Source organism: Pipistrellus kuhlii, unplaced genomic scaffold, assembly GCF_014108245.1.
Source record: "Pipistrellus kuhlii isolate mPipKuh1 unplaced genomic scaffold, mPipKuh1.p scaffold_m20_p_1, whole genome shotgun sequence".
Classification (NCBI taxonomy): domain Eukaryota; kingdom Metazoa; phylum Chordata; class Mammalia; order Chiroptera; family Vespertilionidae; genus Pipistrellus; species Pipistrellus kuhlii.
The window spans coordinates 117,442,971-117,459,730 of NW_023425404.1; the positions used below are offsets into that span (position 1 = coordinate 117,442,971).

Below are 16,760 nucleotides of genomic sequence, written 5' to 3' on the forward strand. Positions count from 1 at the left end.
ATACATAGTATTACCTTCATATGAGAATGCTGCAATGAGGAAGCAACTTGTGTATATTACCCAACAAAAAAGGACAGTTTTGTATGATCACAGCACAACCCTAAAAATCAGGACCTGAGCACTAATGCACTGTGCTAGTTCAGTCCCCAGAGCCCATCTTAAGTTCAGTATTACATTGCCTTTGCTTGTCGTGTCTCTGTTTTTGTCAGATTCCTATTGTACAGTAAAACTTTGATTTTTTTTTTTTTTAGGCCTCAATTTAAAGGATTTCAGATTTAATGGACAAATTTCCATGTCATATGTGAAAAATAAAACCTTGTTAATTCTAAAATGCTTTTAACCAAAATTGGCTTACAACTAACAGGTTATTTTTTGTTGTTAATGCACTGCTTTTTTTTTTTTTTTTTTAACAAATTTTAGTAAATAGGCTGTATGTTGGAAAAACACTAGTAATTTCACTAACATAATTATAATACTACGTATCTACAACTAAAGATATATATTTAAGTTAGAGTCACCATAAACAATGTTGAGAGAATGATTAGCACGTGATCACGCTGAATCTCTCAAGGTGATTGGTTCTGTTTTCTCAGGTGTGTCTTACTGCTGCTTCTCTGAATCAGTTATTGTGATGGTTGCCATATCGTGGTATTCTAATTCTATCATTCCTTGTAATTCCTTAGTTGGCCTTCTGCTGTAGGGTTGATCTTTTCGTTCCCTTCCATTTGTTATTTTTTTTGCTTATATCAGTGTGAACCTGTGTTCCATATTATTTTACTCAGAGTTAACATGTGGTATTTACTATGTTAATGCTCAGATTGTCCCAGTCCTAGCTAGTGGGAGTCCCTTTAAAAGTTGGCTTCTGTGTCCTTTAGACAAGTCCCTATAATTATTTGGCTACTTCTCCCTTTGTGGTACAGTGTGACGTTACAGGCTTATCTTGTGTATTTCCTCACTCCGCCGAGAAGTCAGCCACTTCTCCAAGGAGCTTTGATTCGTTTTAGTGAAGAATCACATTTGGAATTATTGTGGGCAGCAGGAATGGCACCAGGTGTTAGACCAGTGGGGTCAGACCAGATTTGGGTTCAGCAACCTTCAAACTTGAGTTCTAGGTAGCAAAAAATTCAGAGCCAAGACTCAAACTATAAGAGAACATTCATTTGGAAAATCAGAGAGGTAGAAGTATTCATAGAAGAAATGGGCTTAGAAAACAAGTTACAGAGGTAAAGGAAGGGCCCTTGGAGCTTAGAAGTGAGGAAAGGAAAGGTGACGTGCCTGGGGAGAATAGAGAAGGCACGGGGGAAGGAAATAGCAGGTGTGCTCCTGGGAGGGAGAGTATGCTGGGACCTCTGTCCTAAGGCTGGAGATTTCTGGGGAGGGCCTAAGGGAAGATCTCAGTAGAATATTCATCAGCTTTCCAAGTGTGTCCATTCAAGGTTTGGATCTCCCCTGATTGATTAGTCAGTTGGTGCCAGGGTAGGGATTCATTCTCCAATGCATCCGGTCCTAAGGTCAGCAGTGGGGTGGCTTGTCTGGTTTTGCTGCTTTCCTGGGCTTGGACCTAAGACAACTGAGGTCTATATGATATCGCTAGGAAAGTAATGTCATGGGATTGGGGTCTAAACCAGCAATATGCTAGGGGAGGAAAGGTCACCCTGGGGACGAGATCCTACCCTACAAATGTCTATTGCTAGCCACCCAGGACCTTCCACCCTGGTGACCTTCTGTATCTGGCCCATCATCCTTGCTCTGCTCATGTCTATCTAACTGCCTGCCACAGAATCAAGACTTGGCACTGGGTGAACTCAGTGCTACTGGATGCCTTTATATCTACATCTGCCAAGCAAACAGCTAAGAAATATGTGTTAAATGTACAAATAACACCTGTAAGTTTCTTTTTTTTTAAAATAAAAATAGGTGCACACTGCTCCCCAATTCCAGTCCAGTACCACCAGGTCTAGCCTGCCTTTGTCAGAGTTGCAGTTCCCTTCTCCAGCTGTAAGGGCTCTCAATCGCCCTCATTTACCTGCTGTTTGGCTCACCTCCTGCCCCAAGTGTAATTAGCTCTGGGTCATGCCAACCCCCTCTTCATCTGCCTGGAGCACCAGCCCAAAGCATGGCCCCTCCACACTGGTGGCAGGAGCCAGTACAAATGATAGCAGTCCTCCTCAGTGTCTGTTTTAGAGCCCGGGCATATACAGATGAGGGGAAATGAAAAATACTGATAAAAATAAATGTAAAATTAAGTGTGGTAAGTGTAATGGTGCAGGTGCTTTGAAATTGTTTTGAGGGAGGTCAGGGATATTTTTCTACAGTTAGCAAGGTTGACATCTTGTGTGAGGTGTGGAAGGCTAGACTAGAAAGTATTCTAGTTCTAAATATTTGACTAGATTTGTTATGTAGTTCACTTAGGTCAGTATTTCTGAGAAGTCCTATATTTTAGATTATCTGTCACATAGGTTCATAAATGTTGAATTACTGAGTATCCTTAGACATCTGAAGATGTTTGTATGTGATGAGTATGAGTTATCACAGAGGGGCACATTAGGTAGATGTTAATGAAACATATCCAGCAGCTTCCTGCTCTTCCCAGAGGCAGGTGTGAAGCTGGTAAACACGAGGTTCTTGGTGTGGAGGATGCAGTGGATGCAGCACACTCCCCTCAGGCTGGATGTCTGCCCAGAGAGACAGCAGGCAGTGTCAGTCATTGCTTCAGTGCTGCAGGAAGAAAAGCATAAGGGACCATGCTTCTGAAAGGGTTTCTGAAAGAGCCAGGAGTATAGGCGCCCACTGAAGTGGGCTGGTCATTATGCCTGAAGCATAGTGTGTTCTGTCAAGAAACAAGTCTAGAGATGTAAAAAAAAAAAAAAAGGGCCATTTTAGGATGGAAGGGCCTTAATAGAAGTCGTGCTAAGGCATTTAGACTATCCTGGGGCCATTGGAGAAATACTGAGAAGTATTATATTTCTAAAAGATGAATAGCATGGACTGGAAAAATGATAGATAGGCTTTAACTTAAAGCTATCTGTTGTTAGTCACTTTCTTCAAGATGGCTGATGGCTCCTATTTTGTGTAATTTAATTATGATCTTAAAATATTTCAAGTTTATTTCAAATTTATGGATCCTGGTTTTTCTGTGTAACATTTTATTTTCCTATTGAGGATTATTTTCTTCTCCAAGGTACTTCATAAATGGTTGTCAGATTTGTCCCTTTACCCACCTACCCAGTCCCCGTAGTTTTTGTTCCAGTTTACATGCCCTTTGGTAAGCAGTATCGTTAAAAAAGTATTAAATAGCCCCCCATGACATATAATTATTCAAAAAGTGAACTCCTAGCCCACTAGTTTGCCTCAACCAGTTTGCCTCAATGGATAGAGCATCGGCCTGCGGACTGAAGTCCCAGGTTTGATTCCGAAGGGCATGTACCTTGGTTGTGGGCACATCCCCAGCAGGGAGTGTGCAAGAGGCAGCTGATCAATGATTCTCTCTCATCGATGTTTCTAACTCTCTATCCCTCTCTCTTTCTCTCTGTAAAAAATTAATATATTTAAAAAAGAAAATACATGGCCCATACATTTTGAGTGATGAATCAATATAGTCAAAATACAATGTATTTTTTAACTAGGAACATCAAGGTGTGCAATGGAAACCTCCAGGGTCCTTCAAACAGAAACTGTTAAAATCACAAAGGAGGACAAAGTTAAAGTTTTTATTAAATGAATTTACCCTCCCCCAAGCAGACTATTACAGCCCTCTATGTATAACAGCATTGCCTATCATGCACATATATCTTCCATGGTACTCAAACCCCACATCCAAGGGACTGTTGTCGAACCTCAAAACCAGTCTCCATTTAATGATACTTGAAGTAATACAAGCTGTTATGAGTATTATATTCAAGAGTATGTTCTAGAAACATTTTGACCAGACACATGTTTTAGTGCATCACAGAATGCCCAAGGCAATTTCACTTGAAGAGGGTGAGACTCAATATATTGTCTGGTGGTTTAAAAAAAATCAGCTTTGATACTTTATGGGACATAAAAAAACATTATTATATAGTGTTTGTCTTCTTATATTATAAATTGATTTTTAGAGAGGGAGGAGGGCAGAGAGACATCGATGTGTTGTACATCTGTCAGTTGCCTCCCATACATATATGCCCAGACCAGGATTGAACTGCAAACTGGATGTATGCCCTGACTGGGAATTGAACATAAACGTATAAAACCCAACTGTGATACTGAGGAGTCATTTCTTTCACAGGTGAAAGCTCACTTAGTACAAGACAAACTGACATTTATTGTTGCCTTGTTATGATATGTAATTTAGTTAACAGGAAGTGCTTTTTCATGTCCTTAGTAAATTATAAAAGTTCTGTGCAAGCATCCTTTTTTTTAGTAATGGCTATTTGTAAATCTTTCAGAATATTCTGAGGAAAGGAGGCCATACAGAAATTGAACCTCAGCATTTCTGTCAAGCTTTTCACAGAGAGAATGATACGCTAATGGTCATCATAAAAAATGAAGATATATCATCACATTTGCATCAAGTAGGTTTGGAAATCTTTCTTACAAAGAAATGTATTCCAGGCTGTTGTTACTCTATAATTATCAGACTTGTTACCACCTTTTTTATTCATAATAATTAAGGCAGAACTATAAAAAGATACTCATAAATTTTCATCTAATAGTAATAAATTATATAAATTTTTCTTAACTCTTTATTATATTTACCTATTACCTATTACCGATATTTACCTGTTTTTCCGAAAATAAGACGTCCTCCGAAAATAAGACTTAGCGCATGGAAAGATAAGACATCCCCTGAAAATAAGACCTAGCGCAACTTTGGGAGAAAAAATTAATATGACACTGTCTTATTTTCGGGGAAACAGGGTAGTTGCATAAAAGTAATTGCTTCTTACAAGATCTAACTTATGGGCATAGTCTGTCAGTAGGTAGTAACAATCCCTACAGCACCCACACCACGTGAAGCTGAAGACAGGGAGTGATGGTGCTAACGTGTGACCTGCCTGATTACAGGTCCCTAAAATCTCAGGTATACTCTTCCCTATCTCCAACCTTTGCAGTTATAGAGACTTTGTATTTACTTGTTTTATGATGAACTGAGTTAATATTCCTTATGTGTGGTAGAATATCAGTGCATTAGTTAAAGTATTTATAGTTTTCTGAACTTGAAACCCTCGGATGAAAAATCACAAAAACAACCCAGTAAACTTTATCTTTATTGTGGGATCTTTTTATGTTTAATAGATTCCTTGTTTGTTGAAGCTGAAGCATCTTCCCAGTGTCATCTTTGCTGGAGTAGACAGCCCTGAAGATGTTCTCAATTACACCTTCCAAGAGCTGTTTCGGACTGGAGGCTTTGTGGTATCAGATGACAGAATATTAGAAACTTTAACATTAGGTTAGTCTTTTAATTTCCTCCCCTGTTTCTTAAGTGCTATTTCATGAAAAATATCAACTCAAAATAATTCCAATCTCCACCTCTTGAGGGCTTAATTTTTGCTATATGCTATACTAAGCAGTTTTTTATATAGTTCCATTCCCAATATGCATGCTTTTAACTTCCCTTGTTTTACTGATTGTCCTTACCACTAACCAGCTCCTAAGTTCCTTCTCTCAGTAGTGTGGCTAAAATAGTCATACAAATTTGAGATTTTGTTAAATTTTATTCTCTTCACTTACTAAAATCAGCTACAGATTAATTTTGCTTACAATCAGCCCTCTTCCATTTCTGTTGCTATCACCCTTACACTTTATTGACATGGAAATCTTAAAAAATGGTTACTGAAAGTCATGTTAATTATCTGCTTGAACATTCATATATAGTTGACCCTGAACAGCCTAAGTTTGAGCTATGTGCATCTACTTATACTTTATCTGAGCAGTTCAAACCATGTTGTTCAAGGGTCAATTGGAGATTGGGATCTGTGGGGACAGAGGATCTACCTAAATTACATATAGTTAGTCCATTGCATGAACAGTCAATAACCCTAACTCTGAGTTGATCTAAGAGATTGTCAGAGCACAGAGCAGACACTTTTATGTATGATCAAAACCTGCCCTAGCTCTGATACCACATTAGAACAGAATGTGGATACACAACTTCTGGATTAGAAGATGAAGATGTACCTTAACAAGCATGAGTTGTGCATGGAAACTGGAGTTGAAAAATATTTGTAGATTCTGTATTTAGTAATGTGGATTTTGCTTTTGCAACCAAACAAAACCTCCTATGTGATCTCTACATGTTCAGAGCTTTAATTGCTAGAAAATGCAATGCTCGTTCTCTACAGAGCTCTCTCCTACTGCGGTATGAATAAGTAGGGCTGAATCGAGGGCGCAGGTTGCTGTATCTTTGAAGTGTAATATGGGATCCTGTATAGCCACACAAGTGGCAATGATGGTATACACTCAAACACAGGTCTTATATTTTTTTACAAGTAATAAATTCTGGGCTTTGAATAGAAAACCAAGAATATTAAAACACAACTTATTCTATCCTATAGTTCAACTAAAGGAAATTGTGAAAGCCCTGGAGAAACTAAATGGAAATGGAAGATGGAAATGGTTGCTTCACTACAGGGAAAATAAGAAGCTAAAGGAAGATGTAAGGTAGGGCCAGATGTCAGGTGAGGGCTTGGGTGGGGGTCCTTCCCTTTTCTTCGACAGGAGGATATGGAAATACCGTGTGATTCGCCCTGAAATGTTCAATGTGCTCTGGACTGATATTATTCAAGGTTAAGTTTGTACTGGAATGGAAATCACCTGCATCACTGAACACAGTATTTAGATCTGTTGACTGGTTTTTGGATTTTGTTTTTAAAGCAGGGCATATTATTCAGTGAAAGCTTTGTGTTGTACTCCAAAGTTTATAGGCATATACTGTGAAAAGCGCTCTCAGACCCACAGAAGACTGACATAGGGATCCTAAAATATCTATAGTCAAGTTCAGACTCTGCTACTATGAACTATAAAAAATAAATTGAACTACAGGCTTGCCACATTAATGCTTTTTAAGTTGCCTCAGTTATATCTAGGATGGAAAATTGATTTTTACGCTTAAACTATAGATTGCCAATTGGCAATCTCTAAACATGTGGCTGGGATTTTTTTTAATCCTAAGAGAGGAAGGGGGAGAAATATCGATGGCAAGCACCCTGACTTGTTATAATCAAACCCAAAACCTCTTTGGTGCATGGGACACTCCAACCAACTGAGCCAGCCTGCCATTCTACAGCTGGAGAAAAGTATTTATTGATTTCTTGGCTAAAGGAACTTGGGGTCTGAGAGTAGCTCCTCCATATCAAAGATGTGCCTCCAGGTTCTAATGAGATTGGGGGGAAAGGCCTGGAGCTCAGAGACAGACTGGGAAAAGAAGAGATTTGACAAGCCATTTGTTAAATGACTGTTTCAGGCACGGTGTATTACTTTAATTATCTCGCCCTAACTTCATACAGAGTACACAATCACAGGCCTGACTTAGGTCAAACCTGGAGTCAGTCAGTTGTGAATAGGCTTTAACTCCAGGACGTCCATCTCTGAAATGCCCATTACTGAGTTTAACAACAGTGATTTTTCCAAAGGAAAACAAATTATGGAAGTGCATGAGATGTTGAAAGACGGCTTAGAAGTTCAGACAAGGCTTATAGTTAGGAGGCACTAGGACAGGAGGACAACCAAGAGTTAACAGGGTCCCAGGCTGTGACCACGCATTCACAGGAGTTAGCCAGAACAGTAATATGCTCTTCAAAGTGTGTTTATCTGGCAATAATAAGAGCTCATGAAAACCTATCAGATTCTTTCAACTTTGGGGGAGTGTATCTATAATTGAAACCAAAAGAAAATACTAACTTTTCAAAACCACAGAGGAGTTTATAGCCATTAATGGTTATCAATACCTACAAAACCAGCCTCAACTCCATCTCTAGGCTAATTTTGTTTTCTAATTTTTCCACTGATTTTTAGAGAGAATGGAAGGGAGGGAAGGGGTTGTGAGGCGAGAAACAACGATGGGGGAGACACACATCAATTGGTTGCCTCCTGCACACGCCTCAGTCAAGGTCAGGGATCAAACCTACAACCCACGTAATTTGATTGGGAATAGAACCTGAGACCCTTCGGTGCTTAGCCAACCCTCCTAACACTGAGCCATTCCACCCAAGGTCTGATTTTTTAATATTTGCAAAATAATGACACATAAAACTTAACACAGTAAGTAGAAACATATAAAGATTCCTATTTATAACAATAAGAAATATAACAGAAAAGTTGGTATCTTAAGTACAGTATGATGCCAATTGTAAATTGATATATAAGTCTGGAAGGAAATTCACCATTGTGATGTGAACAGTGCTTGGGGATACATATGATTTTGGTTTTCTCCAGCAAACAGGAGGATGTGATAGAGAAGACTGACTAGAGAGATGGAATCAAGAAGTAGAGATAGAGGTGTTTAAAAGTTAAACATTTTCCTCTACTGTAAAAAAAAAAAAAAAAAAAAAAAAGAGAGGTAGTAATATTTAAAAGAATGTGAGAAACTAAGGAAAATCCAGCTGCTACATTGTTTTAACCTGAAGTATAGAGAAGAGGTTTTAAAGAAATTTACAGATTAGGAACTAAAGAGGTCCACTAGAAATTCATATGAAGCTTGCCTGGTGATATTTTTGGAAGTGGTAGTAGATAAATGTGCAGATGTCCCTTCTCCTTGGAATCAGAATGCTATTTTTTTTAAATCTGTATTTGCAAAAATAATGCGCCTGTAATGTTTTCAAGAATGCATCAAGGCAATGACTTCTAGGAAGGCAAGTGTATGGTGGAAAAGAACAGGGACAAAGAATCTCAGTCAGTTTTATCGAAGTAGTTAAACTAGGAATGTAAGTGTAATGAAGGCAAGAGAAGATTTGGAATAAAACAACAAAACTAAGATACAGTAAAAAAAGAAACTTAACCTGAATTTAACATTTCTATGTATTTTCCAGAGTGGATTCAATTGCACATAAGAAGAACTTAATATTGAAATCCTACCAAAGTGCAAATATCATTGAATTGCTTCATTATCACCAGTGCGACTCTCGGTCATCAACCAAAACAGAACATTTAAAATGTCTACTAAACCTGCAAATTCAGCACATCCATGCCAGGTTTGCTGTCTTCCTAACAGGTAAAGGCACACAGCCTTAGTGCTGCCTCGTTTTATATCACCAATCAGTTAATGCCCAAATGGGTCAATTCTAGAAATGTCCTTATATGAGGAGTCATTGGATGCAGTAAGATAAACGTGGATATATTCAATAGATCCAAGATCAGCTGTTAGTCTGATAAAGGCTGGGTGAGGGGCACTGTCTATTTAATAGTCCTCAAATAGTTTCTTTCTATTATCTCCTTATTTAATTTTTATACTTACTCCCTAATTTTTAATGTTTCATGTGAATCTTCACCAAACATTTTAATTAAGGAATGGCTGTCATTTCATCAGTGCTTTCGCAGCACTCTTCCCACCTCCCATGGAAGGGGCTGCTCCCAAAGCTTCAAACCTTTTTCTTCCCTAGAACCAGACTCCCTTTTCTTCCCATATAGGAAGTTTCATAGGAGTTCTGCTATTTTTAAAAAGGTACATTAACATGTTGAATAACTGTTATACATCTGGAACTAATATAAGATTGTATGTCAATTATACTTCATAAAGTACATTAATGAATTTTTTTACCAAAAAGGGATATTTTTCTTTTTACAGAAAAGCCTGTCTCCAGAGAAGTCTTTGAAAATAGTGGCATCCTTGTTACAGATGTAAATAACTTTATTGAAAATATACAAAAAGTAGCAGCTCCATTTAGGAGTAGCTATTGGTAAGAACACTTTTTCTATAACTCTCCAATGTCAGCTGGAATTGAAGGAAGACACTGACATTTGTGTCTGTGAGGGAACCAGTTGTTGAAAAACTCTATTCTTTACCTTATATGTTACCATGCTATAAATTAAAAATTATTATATAGGTGTGAAATTCTAAAGTATCCACTAATGAAAGAAATAACCAACCCAATTACCCATTTTCTCTGTGATGTGCATTTTCACCTGCAGTTCATCCTGATCACCAAGACAGATGATGTAATCTTAATAATGCATAGAAACTTTCCTATTAGGTAGCATACTACTTATAAAATAGTGGTTGGTTATTTTGTTTTAAATATGAAATTATCATCAATTTTATTTGACCAAGTTATTCAACTATAGCTTGCCTAGACACCAGTGATGCCAACAACAAATTAGTATTTTCCCTTTTATTTAAAAAACTTTAAGACACATTAAAAAAGTCTCCCCTCTCATAATTGAAACAAATCAATGTTCTACAACTTGGGAAATTCCTTCTTTCATTTTTTTACATTTTGTTTAATCTAGCTTCATTTACAATGACACATTTCACTTTGTGCTTAAGTATTAAATAATTAATTTAAAGCTATCAATTGAATTTACAGTTAAAAATAATTTCATAAACATGTTTATTCAGTTGTAGCAAAAATTTGTCTATTTTAACCAATAGCTTTGTTTTTACATGTTAATATCAGTAACATATAAGTAATGCACATTAATTCGTTTTAAAGGTTTTTACTACCCTTGTAAAAACTATAATCTCTAAGTGTTTCATTTGCTGTTACTCAAACACTACATAAAGCTAACCTTTTTTCCAATGGCACAAATTTATAAACTGTCATTTTCCACTTATTTTGTAAATAATGCACTTATAAAATCAACTCTGAGAAAAATTACTTATTTATGATGTTAAAAATTAAAATCTTTAAACATGAAAACCAAGCAAAAAAAAATTGTAAGACACATAGCATCTATTTAGAACAAAAGGTTTTTATAACTAATTTGTTCATTTTTCTAATAAAGACAACTGAAAAATCAACTGTTTCTGCAAGGACTTCATAGCAAAAATTAGTTTGTCAGGAGAGTTGTATCACTTTTTAGGCCACTTAAGCAATAATAACTGGGTTTCAGAGGAATGCTATCACTTATATCATTTTGGCCCTGATCTGTCAGTTTAGTCCCAGCAAACCCGCCCAGGGCTTTCCCCTCCCAAGGTCATGTGCACTGAGCTGCAAGCTACAGAAAAAAGGGTATTCATAGGACTTTTCATCTTGCCCTTCTATGGGGGCCATTAGACTTCCATACAGAAACTTCTTTCCAAAGCCACTCATCTATTTTATATACTTCTTACATAAACAAAAGTACCAGTCTCATAAATAGAGTTTTATTTGACACTAGCTTTTGCTTAGAAACCCATTTTATTTTCACCTAAGCATAAGATTCTAATAAGAGAATCATAACACTGAGTTGATTTGAAATTACTAAGGAAAAGGAAACATTTATTGAGCACCTATTACTACCACCTGTCAGGTGCTATCTGTCCAGTATAGTCATCTTTAAAGTCGTACCTCAAATGTTCGTCTCCCCTTACTGAAAAGCCTTTTAACATCCAGTCCAAAGGCCATCAGTCCCATAACACCATTTCTTTATTTTAACACTTAACCAAGTCACAGAACAATGGGTCTAACCTGGACTATAAGCTCTTCCAGAAATTGTGCCTTTGTCATTTTTGTACTCCGTTAGCCTGGGACATAAAGTCCTAATATCTTTGCTTTCTATTTAATACCAACCAGTTTGTACAAATTGCATGTTTGACCATATAGCGAGCTGATTTTTAAGTTCATAGTTTTGTATTTTTTTAAATATATTTTATTGATTTTTTTACAGAGAGGAAGAGAGAGGGATAGAGAGCTAGAAACATCGATGAGAGAGAATCATCGATCAGCTGCATCTTGCACACCCCCTACTGGGGATGTGCCCGCAACCAAGGTACATGCCCTTGACCGAAATTGAACCTGGGACCTTTCAGTTCACAGGCCGACGCTCTATCCACTGAGCCAAACCAGTTTCAGCAGATAGTTTTGTATTTTTTAAGTTGATAGTTTTGTATGGCCTGAGAATATCCAAGTGGCCCTTGGCAGACAAAAGGTTCCCCATCCCTAACATAAAGCAGTGGTTCTCAACTTGGGTGATTTTTCCCTCAGGATATAGTATAACATCTGGAAGACACTTTGGTTCTCAGGCTAGGGAGGTACTCCTGGCATCTAGTGGGTAGAGTTACATCAGAGATGCTGTTAAGCATCATACAATGCACAGGACAGTCCCCCATCACAAAGAATTATCTGGCCAAAATGAGTAGTGTGAGACTTAGAAATTGAGCTAAAGTAAATCAAATAATCTAAGTAATAATATAAATTATTATCCCAATTACTGTAACAAATTAGTCATGTGTCCTAATCATATGTCTTTCAAACATAACTATAAGAATCAATATAAAGCCTATAAGAATACCGTTAAGCCGAGACCAGTTTGGCTCAACAGATAGAACGTCGGCTTGGGGACTGAAGGGTCCTGGGTTCAGTTCCGGTCAAGGGCATGTACCTTGGTTGCGGGCACATCCCCAGTAGGGGGCGTGCAAGAGGCAGCCTGATCGATGCCTCTCTCTCTCATCGATGTTTCTAACTCTCTATCTCTCTCCCTCTCTGTACAAAATCAATAAAATATATTAAAAAAAAAAAAAAGAATACCATTAAGATGTCTTCATTCGTCCAATAGCTAGTAGTGTATATGCTATTAGAGAAAGGAGATCCCAGTTAAAAACAATTTCTAATTACAATTTAAATTACATGAAAATCTTTAAAGCATCTATCCATCTGATAATTATCTTGTTCTCTTACAAATGCAACCTATAAGAATTATCAAAGGCAATTAACTTGCATTTAAACAAAAAGAGTACTTGTTAACCACTACTAAGAATATCTAAGCCAGTTTTCTCAGTGGTTGGAGCGTAGGCCCTCAATTCCAGTCAAGGGCACGTATCCTGGTGGCAGACTCCATCTCTGGTTCTGGTTGGGGCGAATTCAGGAGGCAACCAATCAATGTCTCTTTCCCCCATCAATGTTTCTCCCTCTTTGTCCTTCCCACTCGCTTCCACTCTCTAAAAATTAATGGAAAAATATCCTTGGGTGAGGATTAACTAAAAAAACAAAAATATTATCAAGACGAGTCAAGAAATTAATTTAGGGTCTACTCACAGGGAAGCCAGACTTGCTTCTTTACCCATCCAAGTTTGAATCTTCACATGCTGTTAGTAACTGAGCATTCCACTCCAGCATCTCTCCTAGCATCAGTTACAGCTCTACTAAGGGAAATAAACAACTGTATCATGGTCAGCACAATACTTACAGCTCTAAACATCAGGGAACAAACAGACCAATCGAGAGGGATTTGGTTTCCAGAGTCTGGCTTTATTTTGCAGTACAGAAATCATTTGGAGCCATTTTGAGGCAGACATCATTGAAGGAGAGGCTCTGTCAAATCAATACTGCATTGCAGCTTGGTCCATGAAAAGGCCACACCTGGGATATGATAGAAGCTTCTACATTTACCTGCTTTATGATAGGTTCCTATCTGCTTTGCACTCATCAATTAGATTAAAACACCACACAGGCTCCCCCTAAAATGACTCTGGAAGTCTGGAGTCAGTTGGAATTTTACGCCCACATAAACCAAACCTGTGGTGAGGCTATGTGGACACTATCATAATGCTCGACAGGACCAAAATGTAAATCTACAGTGAAGACTTCGGTACTCTCCCAAATTATGAAATATGTGATTTCAAATCTGCTTAATATTGAGGACAGATGGCACGCAAATGGTACTGGTCCAGCTCTTGAGCAGCAGAAACACATAACTGTGAAGGCTACACTGATTAAAAGATACAGATACTGTATCAAGATCTTTGCGTCAGTATCACAATGTTTTTTTTTAAACTTATCCTTTACTAGAAAAAAAAGCCAGCATTGGTTAAACAGTACAGAATATGGTCACCTGCCAATTCTGAACAGCCACTCCATGAATACAAGTTAATACATGATATTAGAAAGGGGAGGAATATTTACTTATGCAGTGCTCTGCAATCTCTCTGTTTGGATTATAAAAGCAGGCCTTACAATATTGATTTCATACAATATGCATTATTTGCCAAATTTTAAGTCTGTCCTAATTAGATGATAACATGTGCTGCTGTTAGTCTTCCCCATAGATGTCATTTTTCTTGCGCTTCATTTCCTCAAAGTCAAACTCTGATCCTGTCATCCTCTTATAGATGTCTTTAATGTCATCACAGGTTGTCTCAAAGTGAGTTGTAGCATCATATGTACGGGAAATAAAGATCTGAAAATAAAAATTAAAAATACTTGAAACTAAGGAAATCTCCTAATAAAACATGATAATACCCTTTTCAGATCACCACACTTACCTGGCTTTCTGTTCCCAAATCTTTTGGTACAAGCAGGTCACTGATGCTAACGAATCTGAAGGAGAAAAAGAATTAAGTGAGCAGGTGAACTGACCCCACACCCATTCACTGCATTGCCTGAAATTCAAAACCCAAGATGAGATTGGTGGAGATGATGGCTCTTTCTTTCTTCTCATTGGGTTTGCCCCACCATGGAGCCAAAATTAATCTAGGATTTTAACTGATATAAATGAACACATCACTTACTTCTGTTCAATTGGTTCCAAGAGCTCCAAAGCTGGTCTGATTTCTTTCTCGGGTTCCTTGGTCTCCACAGTTGTACTGACTATGGCAATGTACTTCCCTTGTGCTGCCACATTGTGTGCAGAGGAGATCATGCAGACATAGATATCTGGAAATAAGTAATGCCATCTCACTGCCAAGGTTTGTAAAACGTGGGCATCGGGTGTGTACACTCAGGTCTCACCCGTATTTCGAGGCGTGAATTAAAATTACTTAGAATAGACAGTACCTTCTAAGCTTAAGTTCAATGTACATGGAGGCAAAAAGGGTCAGACATAGAATATGCAAATATTCAGCAGCTTTTTAGCCTTTTGGAGATCAAGGATTTATGTGGCAGTGAACTGCTGGACTTGAAAATGAAATTTCTCTTCCCAGCATTTTCACAGCTATGGTGGAAACCTGGCAAACCGTATTAACTGCTCTGGGGTCTCTGTCTCTCTGAACCTTGCATTGCAAAGGGGTTTGAATGGCTAAGAAAGGTTTCATTAAGTATAGATGCTTCTCAACTAACAGTGGGGTTATATCCTGATAAGCCCATCATAAATACCGGAAGTCAAAATGCATTTAATACATCTAACCTCCCAAATATCATAGCTTAGCTTAGCACACCTTAAATATGCTCAGAAGAGTTACATTAGCCTATAATTGGACAAAATCATCTAACACAAAGTCTATTTTGTAATAATGTTGAGTATATCAATTTATTCAATACGGTGCTAAAAACAATGTTGTATAATTAATCAGTTTCGCACCAACTTGATAAATCATTAAGTCAAACCATCGTTAAGTGGGGACCTTCTATATTGATTCCTTGCATATTTAATATAAAATTACATATCAGCAAAAGCTATTTTTGAGTTGGCATAATAAATTCATATAATTCCATAGGTCTACTTGTCTGTATACCAACCACTAAGTAACTACATTAACTTCCAAAATAGAAAACAATTACTGGGCTCCCTTTTATTTTCACTGACCAAGGAATCTGTGTGGAAACCCTTTAAAGGTTACTTTAGTACAAGTCCCTTTATTCTAGTAATAAATCTTTTGTGATTTGGATCCCTATACAGAAAAAAAAAATTAAACACAGGTGGCTTTTAATTATTTCAAAGCCAAAAACCCCTTTTTATAGTTGAATATTTGTTAAAAGATTTAGGACTTCAGGAAGAGGTAGTAGATGAAAACTGCTGGTTAAAGCAAATAAATCAGGAATTACTATTTTAGAAATCCTGATTTTAGAGAAATTTAAAATTATATATAAATAATAAGTTTACAAATAATGACATAAAAGCATCACTATCATCTCAAAATAGTGGTGTCACTAACAAGCTAAACCTTTACAGGCACATAATGTTGGAACTGGAGAATTGAACTGATCATCTTAGTTCAGCCTCTGTGGCATTCAAAGGTCCAAAGCAGTGGGTGCAAACCTGAGGCAGGACTCCTAGGATAATTTAACCATTTAAGGTGATGATTTAGGATCTAAATAAAAGGGATCCATCATATGTTGTTAAAAAAAACTAAGGCTTTTTCACTCTAATAAAGCAAATAAAACTGGATAAAATACAAAGTAAATTTTGTCTACCAAAATTCTACAAAAATTTGATTTCCAAAACTTACCTGACTTCCGATTGACCTGGTTCTGTGGAATAATGATCTGGCAGGAGTTGGCATCATTGGTATTCTTGATGGGGTGACTGAGGATACAGATTACACGGATCACCTGACCCACTTTTTCTACCCGATCTTTTACATAGCTGGGGTCACAGATGAGCTGCTTACAACGAGCAATCTGTAATAAAACATTTAAGGATGTTATATTTTGTGTCCATGATGTTTTTAGACAGTATAGTGATACCATAAGATAACTATTAAAACTCTCTCTGCCAACAATCTCTACAAATTTTCCTGGAACAGATTCATTAATTCTAAACCCTATTCAAATATTAGGAAAACTGATGCAGTATTCAGAAGTTTTAGAACTAGGCAGATCAATGTTCATATCCTGGCTTTTTGAAATTTCAAAGGGTGGTTGTTAGGATAAACTGAAACAATATAATTAAGGGTTGTCATTATATGAGAAGTATCAAATAAAGACTCT

At 37.3% G+C, this 16,760-nt stretch overlaps 2 protein-coding genes across 13 annotated transcripts in view; one reads left to right on the plus strand and one right to left on the minus strand.

Annotated features, from left to right (window-relative positions):
* Window positions 1-11,455, plus strand: part of TASOR2 (transcription activation suppressor family member 2) — an 82,998-nt gene extending 71,543 nt beyond the window's left edge. For 9 of the 12 annotated variants that reach the window (XM_036460825.1, XM_036460880.1, XM_036460832.1 and 6 more), the window contains 5 exons: window positions 4,428-4,553; window positions 5,278-5,431; window positions 6,537-6,642; window positions 9,009-9,190; window positions 9,764-11,455. In XM_036460825.1, the coding sequence (XP_036316718.1) occupies window positions 4,428-4,553; window positions 5,278-5,431; window positions 6,537-6,642; window positions 9,009-9,190; window positions 9,764-9,879 (684 nt within the window). In that variant the 3' untranslated portion in view covers window positions 9,880-11,455. Of the gene's footprint in view, window positions 1-4,427; window positions 4,554-5,277; window positions 5,432-6,536; window positions 6,643-9,008; window positions 9,191-9,578 lie in introns of those variants that run through there. The other 3 variants (XM_045588397.1, XM_036460840.1, XM_045588449.1) reach the window with 3 other exon arrangements.
* A 1,888-nt stretch (window positions 11,456-13,343) lies between these two features.
* Window positions 13,344-16,760, minus strand: part of GDI2 (GDP dissociation inhibitor 2) — a 43,840-nt gene continuing 40,423 nt past the window's right edge. The window contains exons 8-11 of the mRNA XM_036460900.2: window positions 16,280-16,451; window positions 14,624-14,768; window positions 14,378-14,432; window positions 13,344-14,292 (exon numbers count right to left, since the gene is read on the minus strand). Coding sequence (XP_036316793.1) covers window positions 14,146-14,292; window positions 14,378-14,432; window positions 14,624-14,768; window positions 16,280-16,451 — 519 coding nt within the window. The 3' untranslated portion in view covers window positions 13,344-14,145. The remainder of the gene's footprint in view (window positions 14,293-14,377; window positions 14,433-14,623; window positions 14,769-16,279; window positions 16,452-16,760) is intronic.